Raw genomic sequence first — 24,630 nt, forward strand, 5'->3', positions numbered from 1 at the left:
ATACATCCGAACCAAATGTGGATTCGGTTTGGATTGACTCCGCTTGCAGTTTTTCTATTGGATTGGTTCGATTTTGAAAACCCTGATATAAATATATAACGAATAAATTTTATATTTATAAAATGAATAAGTGAGTACTACGTGGTTTGAACTTTAACCTCAACATATATCAAAGTATGTCTAATGTAAATGTATAATGAACAAATTTTAATTATACCTGTTGGTCAAATAGCCACTACAAATTATACACTAATACTTCATAATGCTAATTTAACAAATGTATTATTCTCTATCTTTTATTTATCCAATTTTTTTTTTTTTTGACTACCTATCCAATCTTCTTAATTTTTAGTCACTTTTAACCCTTATTTTTTTATTTTTTTATTTTTATAAATTGCAATTTGAATCATATCTTCAACCACTAATCCTTTTTCTTCCATTCACAACAAAACCCAACTTCTTCATAAACCCAAGAACCCAATTATTCAAAAACTCAAATTTCAAGCACCAGAAGATTGAAGTTCAACAACATCTGCGCCAATGGCTTTATCAGTCAAGAATGTCATTCTCCTTTGACTCATCAGTTCACGTAATTTCACTTTTTTCTTTCCATGCAGCTTAACTGTTTGTTAAAATGTTTCAACCAGTAATGCTGAAAGATTTTTGTTTTTTTGTAGTCATATACATGCATTTTGTATTATTACTATTATGGTGTAATTACATTGATTACATTTTTATACACTGACGGTGTAATTTTTTTACACATGCATCATATTTTAGGAACTAACATTAAAAACTGGGCTTATGGAGTGATTTAATTGGAGGCATGTGCAGAAAAGTTTTACACTGACGGTGTATATAAATTAAATCCTTAAATATTTTTGTTGGTCTTCAATTGTGGGAATATAAAGCCAAACTTAACATCATTTTCAGATTGCGAGGGACAGTGTGTGTCAGGGCATTGTTTTGTTGAATTGAGCTTTTGCAAGAATGCTCTTCAGGAGTTTACATTCTAGTAGCAAACTTCAGTATCTGAGTCTGAGGTGTTTTTCATCGACGACTCATGTGCTTAAACCTGGGGATGTTTTGAAAAAAACAAGGGTTTTTACTGAGGAAGATGTTCTTCAGTACTCCAAAGTGAGCCATGATTATAATCCTTTGCATGCCGATTCGGCGGCTGCTCGAAGTGTTGGATTTGACGGTCCATTGGTACATGGAATGCTTGTTGCTTCGCTTTTTCCGCATATCATCTCGTCACATTTTGTAAGTCCCATGCTAATGCTCTCTTTAAAATTTAAACCTTGATATCTCTGCTAGAAATTATATGATCAACAATTCAACAAACTCATTTAGAAAGAACAAATTGATTCTTTTTTGGTAAGCACTAAACAAATAGATTATTCATGATAGAATAAAGATTTTAGAAGAATGGGATGTCAATGAAACAGACCCATTTCAGGGCCTGAGCAAATGTCTATTAGTCTCATACTTAAAGAGTTTGAGCTATATGATACACTATTTTTTGAAAGAATCATCCTCTAATATAATTAACTGACAAGTATAGGAAAGAAATTTGGAATTTTTTTACTGAAAGATCAAATATAATATATAGGGTCTGTTTGGATTGACTTGTTTGAAATTATATATTCGCATAATCACTTGTGATACTCTGAGAATTTATGAAAATAGCTTATGACATGTCCATATGGTAAGTGTTTATGCTATAACTATTTAATTAAGTTGTTTATCCAAACAGGGCCATATTGTAAAACAATTAGGAAAATGGTCACTTTTTTATGCTTTATGCAAGTGAAATTTCTCATAACAGATGTTAGCTTTAGGAAACCAAGATTTGATTCTGAGATTCAAAACCCGCTGCCCTTTAAAACTTCTTTCAGTCAACTAGAGAATTAGACGTATGTTTGTAGAAAACTGACGAAAAGTATTGAAGGATGAAGTGAAAAGGATAAAATGTGAAATTGTAATTTGCACTATTAGTAATGTTCAATTAAGTGTCTAAGTTATTCCTCTTATTATAAAGATCAAGATGTTATAGAAATTTTAAGGATCATGTTATGTAGACGAGTTTATTAGATATACATTTTTGGCGTAATATAGTTTTACACCAACATCCCATGAAAACTCGTGATATTACCACGTAAGTGTACTTTGTAATTACAATTTGAAAATAACCACAAAATATTGGATTCTCATTGGACATTAGCGTAAAGCTAGTTTATCGTTTACACTGACAATGCGTATCCCAATTTTCTCATTGTGAATTATCATAATTTTGACTATTTTTCAGTGTTATTAAATAGTGGCTATAGTGGCAGACTGGCAGTATAGTATTATTGTTCCGCAATACTCTGATTAGTACAAAGTGTTGTTTAATAGCAGCCATAGTACTGTGGCATAACAGAACTAGAACAAACTTCTATTTGCTGCGATCTGCGATTGACAGTAACTATTTTCATAATGCGGTGAAAATATGCATGCATGGATAAAAGAGTTATACTCAACAACAGCCAAGACTTCTACTCAAGTGCTTGAATAATAATGTGAATTGAGGCAATAACATGAAAGATCTTGTATATACAGTATATAATAGATATGATATTATGGAACAATACTTGTTGTATTATATCCAACAATACTATGGGAATAACTCTCTGCAGAGTTGGTTACCAGAACAGAGAGAAAATACAGTAACTGCTAGTGACTTACTCAACTTAGAAGAATTAGAGAGTCTAGTCTCTCCCAACCAAACCAACATAAAAACAACCGAATGACAGTAAATGTTCACCCTTATTCTATTTAATATATGTAAATAATTGGGCCTTGTCTATTGGCCCTGCTAACATAACACGAAGGTCCTTCGCTCTAGTTCTTTCATGATAACTTTCATAAAGTTTCTTCGTTTTCTTTCCTGGCTTCTTCACTTTTCTAATATTATGGGTAATTTGTGTAGCCTGCAGCTGTGTATGTATCTCAAACCTTGAATTTTAAGTTACCAGTCTATATCGGAGATCAGATTGTTGGTGAAGTACAAGCAACTAATCTACGAGAAAACAAAAATCGATATTTGTAAGTTTTGACATTCCTGTCTTGTGCATTTTTTTGAATTGGTAATGATTTTGTTTCTACTGAAGTGTTTGTCAATGTTATTCAGTGCGAAGTTTAAGACGAGATGCTTCAAGAATGGAGACATTCTTGTCGTTGAAGGTGAAGCATTAGCTTTGCTACCAACCCTTGACTATAGAGCAGTGGAAGTATAAGGAGCAGTAGAAGCTACTCACAATTCCAAATTGTTGCAATTGATAATGCCTCATGTTTCGTTATTTAGTGTCCGCAATTTGGTTATGTTTTGCAATAGCTCACTTCTTTCTATACAACTCTGAATCGGATGGCACAAAGAGTATCTATGATCAATTTTTGGGCATTTTATACCCTTTAACACTAATGATTTTGGAAAAGAACTGTACTGTAATAGTGAGTGAGGTTTACCTTTAGTTTCGTGGCAATTTGTTTTGTGTTGTGTTTGCAAATGCTTAGCATGAGACCATAAGTATGTTCTCTAATTCTTCTTCTCTTTCTTTATACATTGTTTTTAAGAAGCAATAATGTGATTGGATTAAACTCAGAAATACTGTAAAAAAAAAAAACTTACAGAAAAACTAGTGTAAAGTTGCAATAAGTCAGATGTGAGTTTTAGACAGATGAACCCCCCTCTCTCTAGAAAAACTTTCTCTGGGCTTTTAGGATTTGGTGGTTTCCTCCTATCTCTTTGGTGGTCTTCTTCCTCTTCCTATCTGTTTGGAAGTTTTCACTCTTCTAGTCTTGTTTCCCTTTTCACAGAAAGCCTCCACCTTTAACCAAAAGCTTCTCCTATTTACCCTCACGCCCCCTTCTCTTCTTCCCTCTACCGACAACTACAGACCCTCCACCCTAACTCCCCAAACACTGTTTTGTTGCGACCATTAGTCATGGAGGTGAATTCCACACCATCAAGACACTATTGTAACCTCGTCAAAATCCCACTACCTTCCAGCTCTGCTTTGAGCGACCATCACTCATTGCCGCTGCTTCTTCTCTGATGGAGCGTTCCTGATCAACAAAAAATCACTCCGATGCGACCACCTCTAAACACTGTTTTCATATCTTGTTGGTGGTGTTAAGTTTAGATTATTTTTTTAAGTTTGTACACATTGTACCTGTTGAAAAGCTCCATAAGTGTTTGACCTGTTGAAAATGCATTCCTAATTTTGTACTATTCGTGGTTGGATTGGTCATATGACAGCGTTTGGAAGAAATTGATTTGGTTGTTGGGACACAACTTTGGTATGGCAAAGCCCTTTTAGCATGTGTTCGTTATGTGTTCTGTTAGTAAATATCTGGCTGGCTTGGTTATTTGTTCATTATTGAATAAAATTTAGTTCCCCTAAAAAAACTTGAGTGAAAGTATGTAGTAAAAAATTGTTGATTTGCTTGGAAAATAAAAAAATTAATAATATGGAGCATAAACCAACACTCGACACTTGTTATATTTTTTATAAGAAATGATGGATGACATTCAAAGGCAAAGCTACTGATAATAGTAAGTGCAAATCAGGTCTTAACAAAGTTTGAATATTCCATAATTCAGTCTACCATTAAACAAACAACAGAAAACCAACAAAATATCATCTGATACTATAGTGTGCCAATTCTAAGAGCTGAAATTATACCAAGAGAATGGTGCAAATCAAGGTTAAGATGAGTACCACAAGTGAGTGGTAGATTTGAATGTTTAAAGCATCTGTGCCACCTTTGTGGGGAGTAGGTTGAGGAGCTGGTGCAACATATTCATTAACATCAATTGCAACCTTCAATCCACTCCAACAGCCACCTCCTCCACTTATGAAGTAATAGATCTTGTCTTCAGTCAGCTGAAAAACGTCTTGTCTGCCACCCCTTGATATGTTCTTAATGAATCCTGTATCGATGCAGTTTTCATAGCTTGTCTTGTTCACCTCCAGCACATGGTAAAGGTACTTTTGATATTCTTCTCCATATCCAAAGACTTGCAAAGCAAAACATGAAAAAATAAGTCTACCATTGATGAAAATAAAAGAAAGTAAATCGATTACAATAATGTAAGTATAGAGTGAAACAAAATATAAATTGACTTTCAAATCATAGCCTTATAAGTGAGCAAACTATTATATGAGGACCAATATGCAGAAGAAAAAACTAGAACATAACTGAAAGCATAATTTAATTAGTTAAATTTCTTATTTAAAAGATAATTAAATAGTTAGTCGCAGAAGTATAGAAGAAAATTAGTGAACAGTCCGTGAAGATAGGTATATAGAAAGTTCAAGGAATAGTGCCATATAGCTGTAAAATACATTTTCATCGGGTTTTTACATGCCTACGTTGAAATCTTGTCATATCTGTAATAGTTAATCATTTACTTAGACTTTAAAATGGTTATAGTGGTAATTTAGTCTTTGAAATTAACAGAATTTCATAATATTATGATATTCAAAGGTGCCAATCACATTAAATTTTTGGGTAGGTCAATTTTGTCTCATAGACTAATATGATTCAATAATGTTCAATTTTTGATAAAAAAAAAAAAATTGAAATTTTTGTTGGTGTTTGTTTGACAGAGTGTTTGCAAGACGGAATTTGATGAAAGTCACGGCAAAAAATCAGTTTAACGTGGAAGCTAGTATTTGAAGCTTCTGCAAATCACAGCAAAAAGATATCGAGAGGCGTATAAACGTGATTTTGTGTGTTGGAAACGGGAAACCAAACACATGCTTAGCCTCAAACACCAAACTAAATTGCTTAATTTCACACCTTATGTAGAATATACACTGTTTATTTTCATTGCGGCAAGAATACCAAGATCTAGGGTGTAATCCTTATGAAAACACAATAAAATTTTCAGAAACAAATATAAAAAATGGACAAAGGTTGTTCAGAATTGAAGAGTTTAGATGTATTGATTAATTTGGATTCTCGTCTTAACTTTTTTTTTTTTTTTTTGTTGAATTAACCGAGCAAACCCTAAACAAGAACAAAAGACTTACAAAAACTAAAAAACTCGAGTAAAAGCTATGTAGCTTTAAGATCAGTGGGTAAACCCTAGAGAAATAATAAGTAAAAAACCGATGAAGTTGAAAAATTCAAAGAAAAAGATGAAATAAAAGGAGAAAACTTACATAACCAATCATTCACACGAAAGTGCTCATTCAAGGACCATTTTGTCAAGTTATTACCAGGGATCCATCTTTGCTTTCCCCCTCCAACAAAATGCTCCTCAGCTTTTGCCATGTTCCACATCATAGCCGTCATAATCATCATTAACAACATTGTTTTGTTAAACCTAAAAACCTCCATTTTTTCTTTTCAGTCACAGCCTATAATTTGTTGTATACAGCTGAAAGGGTTAAATAAATGTAATGTAAGGGGATCTGAATGCGGTCGAGGGTGTCATTAATAAAAACGGATGTAGTTTCCAAATTGTAATTAATTTTGGCATTTTGTGATTGGAAATTATTAATATAAATACTTTACAAATATAGAAGATTATTTGACCGAATCAGAAAAAACAACGATCGCGTGAAAAAGAGAAGCATAATCATCATCAATACTCCACTAATGAGAAGATTCATTTTGCATCCAAATCGGTATGCAAAAGATTTGAAAAAAATACCTACGTGAATTTAGTTCTCGTCCCATGAATTTACGTATGGGGCAAGGGTATTCTCGGTAATATTATAAATTGTTAATACAGTAAGATTTTATATCCTATAATTATTATACGTGAAAATGTCAACCTATAATAAAATCAGAAGTATTTCAAAAAAAAAAAAAAAATGGAGTACTCACTACACCTCCTGTCACTATTATAAGCAAAATTTTATATTTTAGATTTATTCAATAAATGTCAATTGTTGCTTATAAAAATGACTAGAGAGTGTATATTTTATTAGGATCATGCTAACTTAATGACACATGTTAAACAACTAAAAAAGGACCCTAAAAAAAGGAAATAATAAACAAACTTTGTATTGAAAATATAAATTATTAAACTTTGACAACAATAAATACACAAGTTTCAAAAAAATATTTTTATCTTTAACTTTTTAATTTGTGTTTTAAGGATACAAGTTAGTATTTCCCATTTTATTATACATCATTTTAATATTTTCACAAATATTAATAAATGTACTCTTTCCTTCCGTTTCGATTATGTCATTTGCAAATGATCATGTTGTCAACTTGTCATCTTTGGTGTCCGTATTTGTGCCCCCTCTTCATAGTATTTTATGGTTTTAAATATTTTTTGCCGTCTTCAATTGTAGGAATATTAAGCTATACTTAACTTCATTTTCAGATAGTGAGGGACGACGACATAAGGCATTGTATTGTTGATCAATTGAGCCAATGCAAGAACGCTCTCGGGAGTTTATATTCTACTGGCAAACTTCATGGTATCTTAGTCGTCTGAGGTATTTTTCATCAGCAACTACTCCTCATGTCTTAAATCTGGGGATGTTTTGAAAAAACAAGGCTTTTTACTGAGGAAGATGTTCTTCAGTACTCCAAAGTTAGCAATGATTATAATCTTTTACATACGGATTTGGATGCTGCTCGAAGTGTTGGATTTGAAGGTCCATTTTGGTACATGGAATGCTTGTTGCTTCGCTTTTTCCGCATATCATCTCATCACATTTTGTAAGTTTCGTGCTTGAAATGATATAGCAATGTTTGGATATCCAGCTTAATTTGGGGCTTATAGTTTAAACAGGTATAGCATATATATATGCTATTTCTATAACTGGATAAAATAAAGGCAGATTGTTGTCACATAAGTTAGAGAGCTTTCTTCTGTCAAAAAAAATAAAAGTTAGAGAGCTTTATGAAAATAAACTGAAAACAACTTATGATAAGCTCTCTCAAACAATCGTACGAGTGGTTATGTCACTATATCAACTCAAATATGTGTCATTCCCTACAGCCTTATTATCAACAGTTGAACAAACTAATTTAGATTGAACAAATAGATTATATTTTTCTTTTTTGATAAGCAATGAACAAATAGATTATTCAGGGTAGGATAAAGATTTTAGCATATAGGGTTGTGAATGAAACAGTTCCATAGATTTTAGCATATATCAACTCCTTGGTGAAGATCTCGATGCTTTGATTCCGGTTTATAACGAAGAAGATCTTGATCATATGATGTTCGAGAACGATCGTTTATGTTGCTTTTCACGAAAGCCTGCAAAGTTGAGGGTCTTCCTCTTCCCTCTCCCTATTAGCAACAACAAGGCATCTTTTAATTCTTTGGCTTCCACTATCAATCTCAAACAGTTGTCCGTCGACTCGCTCAATATTTCCATTCATGTTCCTACTACTACGCCTCCACCTCCGCCATCGACGATGAGTCAGATTGAATTCCTGAAGACTTCTCCGGGTTTTGCGACTAAGGATATGGTTACAAAAAAATAAGAAATGATGAATTTGAAGATATTCTAAAATTGTTTTTGAAGCGCAATTTTTCTAAGAAGAAGGAATTTCATGGACTTCATGTTGTGAATGATGAATTCGAAGATATTCTAAAATCGTTTTGGAAGCGTTGCTTTTTGAAGCCTAATGTAGTTCTCTAATTTTTTTTTGAAGTGTAGTTACTGTACAGATTCAAATCGAGTAATATATTGGTTCTTTTTATCATGGATTTGTCTCCTATATTTCTTGCACTTATCTATGTTAAGCATCTATGTTTGTTTTATTTTACTTGCTTTTCTCTGTTTATGGGTTCAACTTTTTGAAGTAGTTATTGTCTTGTCTAATATTGTTACACAATGGCCATTAACAATTTAAATTTGGTTAATAAAATATTTGTTTGTATTTGAAATTAACAGATAACAAATGAAATCAATGTATGATACGGAAGTAAAATTTTACTGCTCTATATGTTTGTTATGGAAGTAATTTTTTTTTGGTAAATGGTCACTATTATGGAAGTGAAATTTCATTAACAGATGACAGCTTCATGATTCAAAACCTCCTGTCTTTAATAACTTCCTTCAGTTAACTACGGCGATATTATTGTGCATTGTTAGTCAAATTAGTATAACTCTTTCTTTCCTCTTGTTAGAATGATTAAAATGTTGCATTATGAATAGAAATTTTAACATACATGTAATGTAAATGAGTTTAATGAAGATGCATTGTCGGTGTAAAATAGTTTGACATCAACATCCACTGAAAACTCATGATATTGTCACGTAAGTGTATTTTGTAATACGCTGATTAGTACATAGTGTTGTTTGATAGCAACTATAGTTGCACTATAGTACTATAGCATAGCGGAATTCTAACAACCTATTATTTTCTACAATTTGTGATTGACAATACTATTGTTTTTATGACAGGACGTAAAAATAGGCATGCGTGGATAAAAGACTTAATATTCAATGGCTTGAATAATAATAATAGTCCTAATATGAATTGTGGAAATAACAGTTTTCGTAAAGTTTCTTCTTTTTCTTCCCTGACCCCTTCAAAGAGGATCGTGTTTCATCACTGTCGATCCTCCTACGCTTTATTAACTTTGTTTATTATTGAATAAGTATGTATAAGGGTCGTCGACTGGTTCTGTCGATCATCGGAACTGGCAATGCTCTTCGCCGCTGTGTCAATGACCCATGCCTGGCCGGATCAATCCATGCCGGTTAAAGGGTCGTCAACTGGTTTGCCGCCTCTGCCTCTAATCAGGAGATGTATATCTGAAGTTATTGATCCTTCTGAGGTTAAAGAAACAGTTTCTTGTTATTTGAACTCTGCTGAAAAAATTACATCTGAATCTGATTCAATGGTATGTGTTGAAACTTGTTTTTCTTGCTAAAATAGTAATCTTTTTATTTAGTTGGAATCATCGTTTTTTTTTTTTGTAGAGGCTTAAAACTTAAAAGGATGAAGGATGGGTTAAAAGAAATGAAGAAAGTCTGAGATGAGGTTATGGACTATCTCAACATTCTTTGAATGAAATGAATGAAAGTATTTTTATACCATCTATGATCAGTTTAATAATCTGTCTAAAATAGTGTCACTGATGAATGAAATATGTATTACTAGTGCCTTTAGACAGTTGACACATTTATTCTGAAGTCTTCTACAATGAACCATACATAGTTGGAATAATTTGACAACTATATATAGGTGGTGGCTATATGGTTTCTAAGTGTTTTTGTGTCAAAGACAACTATATAGGTACTCATGAACTGGTCAATTCCTAGTTCTATGTGGTTTCTTTATGATGTTCTATTGTATATGTTTGGTTGGTCAAAGAGTAAAACTATATGATTTTTATAAAGTACACCGTAAGAAGCAGTGATCTTGCTCAAGCAAACTCTAATATGTTATAAATCGCAACCAAAATCGAAGGATTTTACTCAACTATTTTTGTAGAATCTATGTAAGAAATTGTAAAATCACAATCAAAATTGATGGATTTTACCAAAAAAAATAATACTAAATATATGTTATATAGTCATAAATGATTTAGTTTATAAGAAATCGTAAAATAACAACCAAAATCAATGGATTTTGTCTATTTTGGGATTCTACTCTGGATTTGAGTTGTTGAAAGTCAAGAAAGTCGCAAAATCCTAGATTTTAGGATTTAAGTCGGAATTTTGACAACAATTGTCTCAACCAAATTTGTTTCAATCTTACGCTTTATTAACTTTGTTTGTTACCGAATAAAATTTAGTTCCCCTGAAAAAAACTTTAGCAAATGTATATAGTATAAAATTGTTGATTTGCTTGGAAAAAAAATTAATAATATTAAACCAACACTCCACACTTCTTATATTTTTTATAAGAAATGATAGATGACATTCAAAGGCAAAGCTATCAAATAGCAAGTCCAAACCAATTCTTAACAAAGTTTGAATATTTCAGTCTATCATGACACAGATAAAAGAAAACCAACAAAGATACCATTTGATACTATGATAAATTTACTTTATGCCAATTCAAATTTAGTTGAAATTATACCAAGAGGTTGGTGCACATCAAGATTAAGATGAGCACAGATGAATGGTAAATTTAAATGTTTGAAGCATTTGAACCTTTGTGGGGAGTAGGCTGAGGAGCTGGTGCAACATGTTCATTAACATCGATTGCGACCTTCACTCCGCGCTGACAGAAACCTCCTCCGCTTATGAAGTAATAGGTCTTGGCCTCAGTTAGCAGAAAAACATCTCTTCCACCGCCCCTTGTTATGTTCTTGATGAACCCTGTATCTATGCAGTTTTCATAGCTTGTCTTGTTCACCTCCAACACATTGAAATAGAGCTTATCATATCCAAAAACTTCCAAACCAAAGCATAAGAAAATAATTCAACCATTGGTGAAAATAAAAGAAAGTAAATTGATTACAATAATGTAAGTCTTGCAATCATAATAGAGTGAAACAAATTATAAATTGACTTTCAAATCATACCCTTGTAAGTGAACAAGGAATTATATGAGGACCAATAAGCAAAAAAAAAAAAAAAAAAAAATGAAAACTAGAAAATAAGTAATGAACAGTCCATGAAGATAGGTATGCAGAAAGTTCAAGGAATAGGGACCTATAGCTGTAAACTGATGCATTTTCATCTAGTTTTTACATGCCTACATTGAAATCACTAGTTTACAAAAAAAAATCTTCTGCTTATGTTTAATATATTTGATTTGAAACAGTTATATCACTAACCAATCACTTGGATAATAGTGAATCATCAACTCAGTCCCTAAAACTATAGTAATATTTTAAAATCGTCAATCACATTATATTTTTAGGTAAGTCAATTTGGTCTTGAATATTGTGTCAGGGACTAATGTGATTCAACAATGTTCGATTCTTAAGATAATATTGAAAATTATTAGTCTCAAATACTAACTAAAGTGTTTAATTTCATTCTTCACGAAGAAAATACACTATTTTCATTTCACGACGGCAACAATGCCAAGATTTAAGGTTTAAGATTTATTGGAGTAAAAAATAAAATTTTCAGAAATAATTGAATAAATTGGAAAAACGTTGTTCAAAATTGAAGATTTTAAAATGTATTGATTAGTTTGGACTCTCGTCTTAACTTTTTTGAGTGTTGAAATAAACGAGCAAGCCCCCAACAAGAACAAACACAAACAAAATTAAACTGTGAATAACACAATAATAAAAAATCAACAAAGATGAAAAATTCAAAGAAATGAAAACTTACATAGCCAATCATTCACATGAAAGTGCTCATTCAAGGACCATTTTGTCAAGTTATTACTAGGGTTCCATCCTTGCCTTCCCCCTCCAACAAAATGCTCCTCAGCTTTTGCCATGTTCCAAATCATAGCCGTCATAATCATCATCAACAACATTTTTTTGTTCAAGCTCAAAGCCTCCATTCTTTTTTTCACTGTCTCAATTTTATTTGCAACAATAAGCACCTCAATACATGTTCTATGTATTCTTGTTATTTTATAATGGATGTAGGGGGTCTGAATTCAGTTGGGTGTCACATTTTTTGTAATTAATAAATTAATTACTCCTTCCGTTCCTTTTTAAGACAAATTTTTTGTTCCTATTTAACTGTCGCTTTCAAAGTTCAATGCAACATTAAATGTAGTTTTACCAATATTATCCTTAAATATTTATTACGGAGAGAGACATATGAAGTGAAATTTAAATCAATAAGATTATTATAGTAAAATTAAAAAATAATTGTATCAAAAGTAGCAACAATTGTAATTAATTTTGGCATTTTGTGATTGGAAATTGTGAATATGGATACCAATAAAGAAATCCTTTTGACCGAATCAAAATATATTCAACACTCGATTGAATACGAGAAGTATATTTCATCAATACTTATTATGATAAGATTCATTGTTCATAGACAAAAATTTAGTTGTAAAGTTTTTTTTTTTTTTTAAAAAAAAAAAAAAAGCTAAAATGATATATATTCACACCACAAACCAACGCAACTTTAGCACAAGGTGTGCCAAAGAAACGCTAAACAAACAAATTATCTGTCACAAGTCACGAAAAAACAGAAAAACAGACTGGCACTAGTCGATACCCAAACAAAGTAACGGGTTCGATCTCCACTGTTGACAACCATATACAAAAGCGGCATTATTAGCACGCAACCACCAATATGAGTGCAATTTAACCTTCTCCACTAAATCCACAATAGGAGTGATGATATTGTTAAAAATTCTATCATTATGCTCTTTCCAGATAAGCCAAACACATAGTAGCCAAATGAGCTGGAGAAAAGAGCGTCGGATCTTCATAACACCTAAATAGTTTGTAAACTGAACAAAATGAGGACCAATATGTCGATGGTCGACACCTAAAGCCAAGCCAAAACCTAACTTGCTGCCATAAATTACCAAAATAATCACAAAGAATAAAAAGATGGTATGCAGTTTCAATATTTGCACATCCCCCAATGCAAGAGATGTTTGTGACCTGAAAAACGCCCTTATCATAAAGATTGATTCTGGTTGGCAATCTGTCCTGAAGCAAGCACCAAGCTAAAATCGACACCTCCAATGGGACCTGAGGGTGCCAAATCAAGCTATGAGCATCATTCAACACCAGGTAATCCTGAGAAGTAAGGATCGCATAGAATAACCTCTAGAACACTACGTCTCAGAACAATAGTCGTTTAAGGTTTCAGCATAATTTTTAAATAAATGATTAATTGTGTTCCAATGGTAAAATTCATATCATTTACTAAAATATCCTTATTAATCGTAGTTAGTGGAGTAGTTAAGTTGGATGAAATGTAATACTACCTTCGTCCCTATATATAAGACTCTTTTGCCAAAATTACGGGAATCAAGAAAGTGGATATTTGTATTAAAGTTGTTTGCAATCACCGTTGATTTTACAATTTTATCCTTTAGAGATAGAGTTAGTTTATGTTTTCAACATGTTATTTATTGTTGATTGAAGAAAAAAATGTATAGTAAGTAGGGGCATGTATGTAAAGAAATAATTAATGTAGTTGAAAATAGCAAATGAGTCTTATAAAAAAGGACAAAAAAAATTCACAAAAAGGTCTTATAATTAGGGACGTAGGTAGTAAATAAGAGTATAATATTAAAAAAAAAAAAAAATGATACATTGATATTCTAATTTGACAGTTATTTTGAGAAAGAAAAAAAATACTAAAGATACAATTATTTTGAGACGGATGAAGTAATATTCTCACTCTAAAAAATGTGAACATTTACTATTATCATTAATAATAAGAAAATATATTATTATTGTTATTATTATTTGTCATTTTATCTATCAAAAAAAAAATTATTCATCGTTTAATTGTTTTTTAAAGTATAAATACCTAAATGAAAATAAATATAAAATGAAATTTAGTGAATAAAATTAATATATAATATTTAATATACTAAATTAATAAATTTTAAATTACTTTTTAAATAAAATTAATCAATTATTGCGCTAACGTTTGATTTTTTTTTTGTGAAGAATACGTTTGAAAACTATTAACTGTGTTTTTTATGAAATTTTTATTTGGATTAAAACAAAAAAAATAAATGTTTGTTGCTTTCAAATTATAATAAAACAAACTAATCATGATTATTTATTTCAATGACACTAACAATATAACAAAAAACATATAATCTAATTTTTTTTAATGACGTCAACAACGATCTTTATTGTAGAATTTTTTTTAAGGGTATAATTGGGATAATGAAAAAGTAAGTATAAATATACCCATCTAGTTTGTTACACTTTTTAAACGATAAAGGGAATATATATATATATATATATATATATATATATATATATATATATATATTCATATCGTGTTTGTTACATTTGTTTTAATATTTAAATTTAGGCTTAATTGCACTTTTGGCCCCCTATGTTTCAAGAAGTTGTGATTTTGGACCCCTAACTAATTAAAATACAAAACAGCCCCCTATGTATTGGATCTTTGGCAGTTTTGACCCCCTAGACCAATTTTGACTCAGTCAACGCTGATGTGGCACTTCAAAGGCGCCACGTGTGCATTGTTTTAATTAAAAATAAATAAAAAAAGCCACATATAAATTAAAGAATTACATCTCCATTGTTCCCTAACAATCCAATAGCCTAATATATTTATCATATAAATTCTTTTTTTGCTCCATTACTCTGTCGTTTCCTATCTGTATATTTATTATAAACTGCTCAGTTGCAATAAGTCAGATGTGAGTTTTAGACAGATGAACCCCCCTCTCTCTAGAAAAACTTTCTCTGGGCTTTTAGGATTTGGTGGTTTCCTCCTATCTCTTTGGTGGTCTTCTTCCTCTTCCTATCTGTTTGGAAGTTTTCACTCTTCTAGTCTTGTTTCCCTTTTCACAGAAAGCCTCCACCTTTAACCAAAAGCTTCTCCTATTTACCCTCACGCCCCCTTCTCTTCTTCCCTCTACCGACAACTACAGACCCTCCACCCTAACTCCCCAAACACTGTTTTGTTGCGACCATTAGTCATGGAGGTGAATTCCACACCATCAAGACACTATTGTAACCTCGTCAAAATCCCACTACCTTCCAGCTCTGCTTTGAGCGACCATCACTCATTGCCGCTGCTTCTTCTCTGATGGAGCGTTCCTGATCAACAAAAAATCACTCCGATGCGACCACCTCTAAACACTGTTTTCATATCTTGTTGGTGGTGTTAAGTTTAGATTATTTTTTTAAGTTTGTACACATTGTACCTGTTGAAAAGCTCCATAAGTGTTTGACCTGTTGAAAATGCATTCCTAATTTTGTACTATTCGTGGTTGGATTGGTCATATGACAGCGTTTGGAAGAAATTGATTTGGTTGTTGGGACACAACTTTGGTATGGCAAAGCCCTTTTAGCATGTGTTCGTTATGTGTTCTGTTAGTAAATATCTGGCTGGCTTGGTTATTTGTTCATTATTGAATAAAATTTAGTTCCCCTAAAAAAACTTGAGTGAAAGTATGTAGTAAAAAATTGTTGATTTGCTTGGAAAATAAAAAAATTAATAATATGGAGCATAAACCAACACTCGACACTTGTTATATTTTTTATAAGAAATGATGGATGACATTCAAAGGCAAAGCTACTGATAATAGTAAGTGCAAATCAGGTCTTAACAAAGTTTGAATATTCCATAATTCAGTCTACCATTAAACAAACAACAGAAAACCAACAAAATATCATCTGATACTATAGTGTGCCAATTCTAAGAGCTGAAATTATACCAAGAGAATGGTGCAAATCAAGGTTAAGATGAGTACCACAAGTGAGTGGTAGATTTGAATGTTTAAAGCATCTGTGCCACCTTTGTGGGGAGTAGGTTGAGGAGCTGGTGCAACATATTCATTAACATCAATTGCAACCTTCAATCCACTCCAACAGCCACCTCCTCCACTTATGAAGTAATAGATCTTGTCTTCAGTCAGCTGAAAAACGTCTTGTCTGCCACCCCTTGATATGTTCTTAATGAATCCTGTATCGATGCAGTTTTCATAGCTTGTCTTGTTCACCTCCAGCACATGGTAAAGGTACTTTTGATATTCTTCTCCATATCCAAAGACTTGCAAAGCAAAACATGAAAAAATAAGTCTACCATTGATGAAAATAAAAGAAAGTAAATCGATTACAATAATGTAAGTATAGAGTGAAACAAAATATAAATTGACTTTCAAATCATAGCCTTATAAGTGAGCAAACTATTATATGAGGACCAATATGCAGAAGAAAAAACTAGAACATAACTGAAAGCATAATTTAATTAGTTAAATTTCTTATTTAAAAGATAATTAAATAGTTAGTCGCAGAAGTATAGAAGAAAATTAGTGAACAGTCCGTGAAGATAGGTATATAGAAAGTTCAAGGAATAGTGCCATATAGCTGTAAAATACATTTTCATCGGGTTTTTACATGCCTACGTTGAAATCTTGTCATATCTGTAATAGTTAATCATTTACTTAGACTTTAAAATGGTTATAGTGGTAATTTAGTCTTTGAAATTAACAGAATTTCATAATATTATGATATTCAAAGGTGCCAATCACATTAAATTTTTGGGTAGGTCAATTTTGTCTCATAGACTAATATGATTCAATAATGTTCAATTTTTGATAAAAAAAAAAAAATTGAAATTTTTGTTGGTGTTTGTTTGACAGAGTGTTTGCAAGACGGAATTTGATGAAAGTCACGGCAAAAAATCAGTTTAACGTGGAAGCTAGTATTTGAAGCTTCTGCAAATCACAGCAAAAAGATATCGAGAGGCGTATAAACGTGATTTTGTGTGTTGGAAACGGGAAACCAAACACATGCTTAGCCTCAAACACCAAACTAAATTGCTTAATTTCACACCTTATGTAGAATATACACTGTTTATTTTCATTGCGGCAAGAATACCAAGATCTAGGGTGTAATCCTTATGAAAACACAATAAAATTTTCAGAAACAAATATAAAAAATGGACAAAGGTTGTTCAGAATTGAAGAGTTTAGATGTATTGATTAATTTGGATTCTCGTCTTAACTTTTTTTTTTTTTTTTTGTTGAATTAACCGAGCAAACCCTAAACAAGAACAAAAGACTTACAAAAACTAAAAAACTCGAGTAAAAGCTATGTAGCTTTAAGATCAGTGGGTAAACCCTAGAGAAATAATAAGTAAAAAACCGATGAAGTTGAAAAATTCAAAGAAAAAGATGAAATAAAAGGAGAAAACTTACATAACCAATCATTCACACGAAAGTGCTCATTCAAGGACCATTTTGTCAAGTTATTACCAGGGATCCATCTTTGCTTTCCCCCTCCAACAAAATGCTCCTCAGCTTTTGCCATGTTCCACATCATAGCCGTCATAATCATCATTAACAACATTGTTTTGTTAAACCTAAAAACCTCCATTTTTTCTTTTCAGTCACAGCCTATAATTTGTTGTATACAGCTGAAAGGGTTAAATAAATGTAATGTAAGGGGATCTGAATGCGGTCGAGGGTGTCATTAATAAAAACGGATGTAGTTTCCAAATTGTAATTAATTTTGGCATTTTGTGATTGGAAATTATTAATATAAATACTTTACAAATATAGAAGATTATTTGACCGAATCAGAAAAAACAACGATCGCGTGAAAAAGAGAAGCATAATCATCATCAATACTCCACTAATGAGAAGATTCATTTTGCATCCAAATCGGTATGCAAAAGATTTGAAAAAAATACCTACGTGAATTTAGTTCTCGTCCCATGAATTTACGTATGGGGCAAGGGTATTCTCGGTAATATTATAAATTGTTAATACAGTAAGATTTTATATCCTATAATTATTATACGTGAAAATGTCAACCTATAATAAAATCAGAAGTATTTCAAAAAAAAAAAAAAAATGGAGTACTCACTACACCTCCTGTCACTATTATAAGCAAAATTTTATATTTTAGATTTATTCAATAAATGTCAATTGTTGCTTATAAAAATGACTAGAGAGTGTATATTTTATTAGGATCATGCTAACTTAATGACACATGTTAAACAACTAAAAAAGGACCCTAAAAAAAGGAAATAATAAACAAACTTTGTATTGAAAATATAAATTATTAAACTTTGACAACAATAAATACACAAGTTTCAAAAAAATATTTTTATCTTTAACTTTTTAATTTGTGTTTTAAGGATACAAGTTAGTATTTCCCATTTTATTATACATCATTTTAATATTTTCACAAATATTAATAAATGTACTCTTTCCTTCCGTTTCGATTATGTCATTTGCAAATGATCATGTTGTCAACTTGTCATCTTTGGTGTCCGTATTTGTGCCCCCTCTTCATAGTATTTTATGGTTTTAAATATTTTTTGCCGTCTTCAATTGTAGGAATATTAAGCTATACTTAACTTCATTTTCAGATAGTGAGGGACGACGACATAAGGCATTGTATTGTTGATCAATTGAGCCAATGCAAGAACGCTCTCGGGAGTTTATATTCTACTGGCAAACTTCATGGTATCTTAGTCGTCTGAGGTATTTTTCATCAGCAACTACTCCTCATGTCTTAAATCTGGGGATGTTTTGAAAAAACAAGGCTTTTTACTGAGGAAGATGTTCTTCAGTACTCCAAAGTTAGCAATGATTATAATCTTTTACATACGGATTTGGATGCTGCTCGAAGTGTTGGATTTGAAGGTCCATTTTGGTACATGGAATGCTTGTTGCTTCGCTTTTTCCGCATATCATCTCATCACATTTTGTAAGTTTCGTGCTTGAAATGATATAGCAATGTTTGGATATCCAGCTTAATTTGGGGCTTATAGTTTAAACAGGTATAGCATATATATATGCTATTTCTATAACTGGATAAAATAAAGGCAGATTGTTGTCACATAAGTTAGAGAGCTTTCTTCTGTCAAAAAAAATAAAAGTTAGAGAGCTTTATGAAAATAAACTGAAAACAACTTATGATAAGCTCTCTCAAACAATCGTACGAGTGGTTATGTCACTATATCAACTCAAATATGTGTCATTCCCTACAGCCTTATTATCAACAGTTGAACAAACTAATTTAGATTGAACAAATAGATTATATTTTTCTTTTTTGATAAGCAATGAACAAATAGATTATTCAGGGTAGGATAAAGATTTTAGCATATAGGGTTGTGAATGAAACAGTTCCATAGATTTTAGCATATATCAACTCCTTGGTGAAGATCTCGATGCTTTGATTCCGGTTTATAACGAAGAAGATCTTGATCATATGATGTTCGAGAACGATCGTTTATGTTGCTTTTCACGAAAGCCTGCAAAGTTGAGGGTCTTCCTCTTCCCTCTCCCTATTAGCAACAACAAGGCATCTTTTAATTCTTTGGCTTCCACTATCAATCTCAAACAGTTGTCCGTCGACTCGCTCAATATTTCCATTCATGTTCCTACTACTACGCCTCCACCTCCGCCATCGACGATGAGTCAGATTGAATTCCTGAAGACTTCTCCGGGTTTTGCGACTAAGGATATGGTTACAAAAAAATAAGAAATGATGAATTTGAAGATATTCTAAAATTGTTTTTGAAGCGCAATTTTTCTAAGAAGAAGGAATTTCATGGACTTCATGTTGTGAATGATGAATTCGAAGATATTCTAAAATCGTTTTGGAAGCGTTGCTTTTTGAAGCCTAATGTAGTTCTCTAATTTTTTTTTGAAGTGTAGTTACTGTACAGATTCAAATCGAGTAATATATTGGTTCTTTTTATCATGGATTTGTCTCCTATATTTCTTGCACTTATCTATGTTAAGCATCTATGTTTGTTTTATTTTACTTGCTTTTCTCTGTTTATGGGTTCAACTTTTTGAAGTAGTTATTGTCTTGTCTAATATTGTTACACAATGGCCATTAACAATTTAAATTTGGTTAATAAAATATTTGTTTGTATTTGAAATTAACAGATAACAAATGAAATCAATGTATGATACGGAAGTAAAATTTTACTGCTCTATATGTTTGTTATGGAAGTAATTTTTTTTTGGTAAATGGTCACTATTATGGAAGTGAAATTTCATTAACAGATGACAGCTTCATGATTCAAAACCTCCTGTCTTTAATAACTTCCTTCAGTTAACTACGGCGATATTATTGTGCATTGTTAGTCAAATTAGTATAACTCTTTCTTTCCTCTTGTTAGAATGATTAAAATGTTGCATTATGAATAGAAATTTTAACATACATGTAATGTAAATGAGTTTAATGAAGATGCATTGTCGGTGTAAAATAGTTTGACATCAACATCCACTGAAAACTCATGATATTGTCACGTAAGTGTATTTTGTAATACGCTGATTAGTACATAGTGTTGTTTGATAGCAACTATAGTTGCACTATAGTACTATAGCATAGCGGAATTCTAACAACCTATTATTTTCTACAATTTGTGATTGACAATACTATTGTTTTTATGACAGGACGTAAAAATAGGCATGCGTGGATAAAAGACTTAATATTCAATGGCTTGAATAATAATAATAGTCCTAATATGAATTGTGGAAATAACAGTTTTCGTAAAGTTTCTTCTTTTTCTTCCCTGACCCCTTCAAAGAGGATCGTGTTTCATCACTGTCGATCCTCCTACGCTTTATTAACTTTGTTTATTATTGAATAAGTATGTATAAGGGTCGTCGACTGGTTCTGTCGATCATCGGAACTGGCAATGCTCTTCGCCGCTGTGTCAATGACCCATGCCTGGCCGGATCAATCCATGCCGGTTAAAGGGTCGTCAACTGGTTTGCCGCCTCTGCCTCTAATCAGGAGATGTATATCTGAAGTTATTGATCCTTCTGAGGTTAAAGAAACAGTTTCTTGTTATTTGAACTCTGCTGAAAAAATTACATCTGAATCTGATTCAATGGTATGTGTTGAAACTTGTTTTTCTTGCTAAAATAGTAATCTTTTTATTTAGTTGGAATCATCGTTTTTTTTTTTTGTAGAGGCTTAAAACTTAAAAGGATGAAGGATGGGTTAAAAGAAATGAAGAAAGTCTGAGATGAGGTTATGGACTATCTCAACATTCTTTGAATGAAATGAATGAAAGTATTTTTATACCATCTATGATCAGTTTAATAATCTGTCTAAAATAGTGTCACTGATGAATGAAATATGTATTACTAGTGCCTTTAGACAGTTGACACATTTATTCTGAAGTCTTCTACAATGAACCATACATAGTTGGAATAATTTGACAACTATATATAGGTGGTGGCTATATGGTTTCTAAGTGTTTTTGTGTCAAAGACAACTATATAGGTACTCATGAACTGGTCAATTCCTAGTTCTATGTGGTTTCTTTATGATGTTCTATTGTATATGTTTGGTTGGTCAAAGAGTAAAACTATATGATTTTTATAAAGTACACCGTAAGAAGCAGTGATCTTGCTCAAGCAAACTCTAATATGTTATAAATCGCAACCAAAATCGAAGGATTTTACTCAACTATTTTTGTAGAATCTATGTAAGAAATTGTAAAATCACAATCAAAATTGATGGATTTTACCAAAAAAAATAATACTAAATATATGTTATATAGTCATAAATGATTTAGTTTATAAGAAATCGTAAAATAACAACCAAAATCAATGGATTTTGTCTATTTTGGGATTCTACTCTGGATTTGAGTTGTTGAAAGTCAAGAAAGTCGCAAAATCCTAGATTTTAGGATTTAAGTCGGAATTTTGACAACAATTGTCTCAACCAAATTTGTTTCAATCTTACGCTTTATTAACTTTGTTTGTTACCGAATAAAATTTAGTTCCCCTGAAAAAAACTTTAGCAAATGTATATAGTATAAAATTGTTGATTTGCTTGGAAAAAAAATTAATAATATTAAACCAACACTCCACACTTCTTATATTTTTTATAAGAAATGATAGATGACATTCAAAGGCAAAGCTATCAAATAGCAAGTCCAAACCAATTCTTAACAAAGTTTGAATATTTCAGTCTATCATGACACAGATAAAAGAAAACCAACAAAGATACCATTTGATACTATGATAAATTTACTTTATGCCAATTCAAATTTAGTTGAAATTATACCAAGAGGTTGGTGCACATCAAGATTAAGATGAGCACAGATGAATGGTAAATTTAAATGTTTGAAGCATTTGAACCTTTGTGGGGAGTAGGCTGAGGAGCTGGTGCAACATGTTCATTAACATCGATTGCGACCTTCACTCCGCGCTGACAGAAACCTCCTCCGCTTATGAAGTAATAGGTCTTGGCCTCAGTTAGCAGAAAAACATCTCTTCCACCGCCCCTTGTTATGTTCTTGATGAACCCTGTATCTATGCAGTTTTCATAGCTTGTCTTGTTCACCTCCAACACATTGAAATAGAGCTTATCATATCCAAAAACTTCCAAACCAAAGCATAAGAAAATAATTCAACCATTGGTGAAAATAAAAGAAAGTAAATTGATTACAATAATGTAAGTCTTGCAATCATAATAGAGTGAAACAAATTATAAATTGACTTTCAAATCATACCCTTGTAAGTGAACAAGGAATTATATGAGGACCAATAAGCAAAAAAAAAAAAAAAAAAAAAATGAAAACTAGAAAATAAGTAATGAACAGTCCATGAAGATAGGTATGCAGAAAGTTCAAGGAATAGGGACCTATAGCTGTAAACTGATGCATTTTCATCTAGTTTTTACATGCCTACATTGAAATCACTAGTTTACAAAAAAAAAATCTTCTGCTTATGTTTAATATATTTGATTTGAAACAGTTATATCACTAACCAATCACTTGGATAATAGTGAATCATCAACTCAGTCCCTAAAACTATAGTAATATTTTAAAATCGTCAATCACATTATATTTTTAGGTAAGTCAATTTGGTCTTGAATATTGTGTCAGGGACTAATGTGATTCAACAATGTTCGATTCTTAAGATAATATTGAAAATTATTAGTCTCAAATACTAACTAAAGTGTTTAATTTCATTCTTCACGAAGAAAATACACTATTTTCATTTCACGACGGCAACAATGCCAAGATTTAAGGTTTAAGATTTATTGGAGTAAAAAATAAAATTTTCAGAAATAATTGAATAAATTGGAAAAACGTTGTTCAAAATTGAAGATTTTAAAATGTATTGATTAGTTTGGACTCTCGTCTTAACTTTTTTGAGTGTTGAAATAAACGAGCAAGCCCCCAACAAGAACAAACACAAACAAAATTAAACTGTGAATAACACAATAATAAAAAATCAACAAAGATGAAAAATTCAAAGAAATGAAAACTTACATAGCCAATCATTCACATGAAAGTGCTCATTCAAGGACCATTTTGTCAAGTTATTACTAGGGTTCCATCCTTGCCTTCCCCCTCCAACAAAATGCTCCTCAGCTTTTGCCATGTTCCAAATCATAGCCGTCATAATCATCATCAACAACATTTTTTTGTTCAAGCTCAAAGCCTCCATTCTTTTTTTCACTGTCTCAATTTTATTTGCAACAATAAGCACCTCAATACATGTTCTATGTATTCTTGTTATTTTATAATGGATGTAGGGGGTCTGAATTCAGTTGGGTGTCACATTTTTTGTAATTAATAAATTAATTACTCCTTCCGTTCCTTTTTAAGACAAATTTTTTGTTCCTATTTAACTGTCGCTTTCAAAGTTCAATGCAACATTAAATGTAGTTTTACCAATATTATCCTTAAATATTTATTACGGAGAGAGACATATGAAGTGAAATTTAAATCAATAAGATTATTATAGTAAAATTAAAAAATAATTGTATCAAAAGTAGCAACAATTGTAATTAATTTTGGCATTTTGTGATTGGAAATTGTGAATATGGATACCAATAAAGAAATCCTTTTGACCGAATCAAAATATATTCAACACTCGATTGAATACGAGAAGTATATTTCATCAATACTTATTATGATAAGATTCATTGTTCATAGACAAAAATTTAGTTGTAAAGTTTTTTTTTTTTTTTAAAAAAAAAAAAAAAGCTAAAATGATATATATTCACACCACAAACCAACGCAACTTTAGCACAAGGTGTGCCAAAGAAACGCTAAA

General features: G+C 31.6%; 4 protein-coding genes across 8 annotated transcripts; 1 reads left to right on the forward strand and 3 right to left on the reverse strand.

Annotated features, from left to right (window-relative positions):
• The first annotated feature begins 321 nt into the window (after positions 1-321).
• On the forward strand, positions 322-3,512 carry LOC11429674 ((R)-specific enoyl-CoA hydratase). 3 transcript variants are annotated; one of them, XM_003617058.3, is made up of 4 exons: positions 322-589; positions 781-1,263; positions 2,972-3,087; positions 3,173-3,512. In XM_003617058.3, the coding sequence occupies exons 2-4, from the start codon at positions 991-993 to the stop codon at positions 3,276-3,278; spliced, it is 495 nt and encodes a 164-aa protein (XP_003617106.1). In that variant the 5' UTR covers positions 322-589; positions 781-990; the 3' UTR covers positions 3,279-3,512. The 3 variants fall into 3 exon arrangements, with proteins under 3 accessions (XP_003617106.1, XP_039690061.1, XP_024639531.1); XM_039834127.1 differs by having other exon boundaries at positions 952-1,263; XM_024783763.2 differs by having other exon boundaries at positions 323-589; positions 934-1,263.
• A 1,090-nt stretch (positions 3,513-4,602) lies between these two features.
• LOC120580612 (lamin-like protein) lies at positions 4,603-6,463 on the reverse strand. Its single transcript, XM_039834620.1, has 2 exons — positions 6,213-6,463; positions 4,603-5,062 (listed from the first exon to the last, which is right to left on the reverse strand). Exons 1-2 carry the CDS (start codon positions 6,388-6,390, stop codon positions 4,722-4,724), a joined length of 519 nt encoding a protein of 172 aa, XP_039690554.1. The 5' UTR covers positions 6,391-6,463; the 3' UTR covers positions 4,603-4,721.
• A 4,524-nt stretch (positions 6,464-10,987) lies between these two features.
• On the reverse strand, positions 10,988-18,037 carry LOC11429675 (lamin-like protein). Of its 3 annotated transcripts, XM_039834241.1 has the most exons (3): positions 17,779-18,037; positions 16,579-16,628; positions 10,988-11,340 (listed from the first exon to the last, which is right to left on the reverse strand). In XM_039834241.1, the coding sequence occupies exons 1-3, from the start codon at positions 17,954-17,956 to the stop codon at positions 11,113-11,115; spliced, it is 456 nt and encodes a 151-aa protein (XP_039690175.1). In that variant the 5' UTR covers positions 17,957-18,037; the 3' UTR covers positions 10,988-11,112. The 3 variants fall into 3 exon arrangements, with proteins under 3 accessions (XP_039690175.1, XP_039690176.1, XP_003617107.2); XM_039834242.1 differs by lacking the exons at positions 16,579-16,628; positions 17,779-18,037 and adding an exon at positions 12,273-12,521 and having other exon boundaries at positions 10,988-11,378; XM_003617059.4 differs by lacking the exon at positions 10,988-11,340 and having other exon boundaries at positions 16,169-16,628; positions 17,779-18,030.
• A 4,516-nt stretch (positions 18,038-22,553) lies between these two features.
• LOC11432886 (lamin-like protein) lies at positions 22,554-24,089 on the reverse strand. Its single transcript, XM_003617062.4, has 2 exons — positions 23,841-24,089; positions 22,554-22,944 (listed from the first exon to the last, which is right to left on the reverse strand). The coding sequence occupies exons 1-2, from the start codon at positions 24,016-24,018 to the stop codon at positions 22,679-22,681; spliced, it is 444 nt and encodes a 147-aa protein (XP_003617110.4). The 5' UTR covers positions 24,019-24,089; the 3' UTR covers positions 22,554-22,678.
• Between the last annotated feature and the right edge of the window lie 541 nt (positions 24,090-24,630).

This window comes from Medicago truncatula, chromosome 5 (genome assembly GCF_003473485.1).
Source record: "Medicago truncatula cultivar Jemalong A17 chromosome 5, MtrunA17r5.0-ANR, whole genome shotgun sequence".
NCBI lineage: Eukaryota > Viridiplantae > Streptophyta > Magnoliopsida > Fabales > Fabaceae > Medicago > Medicago truncatula.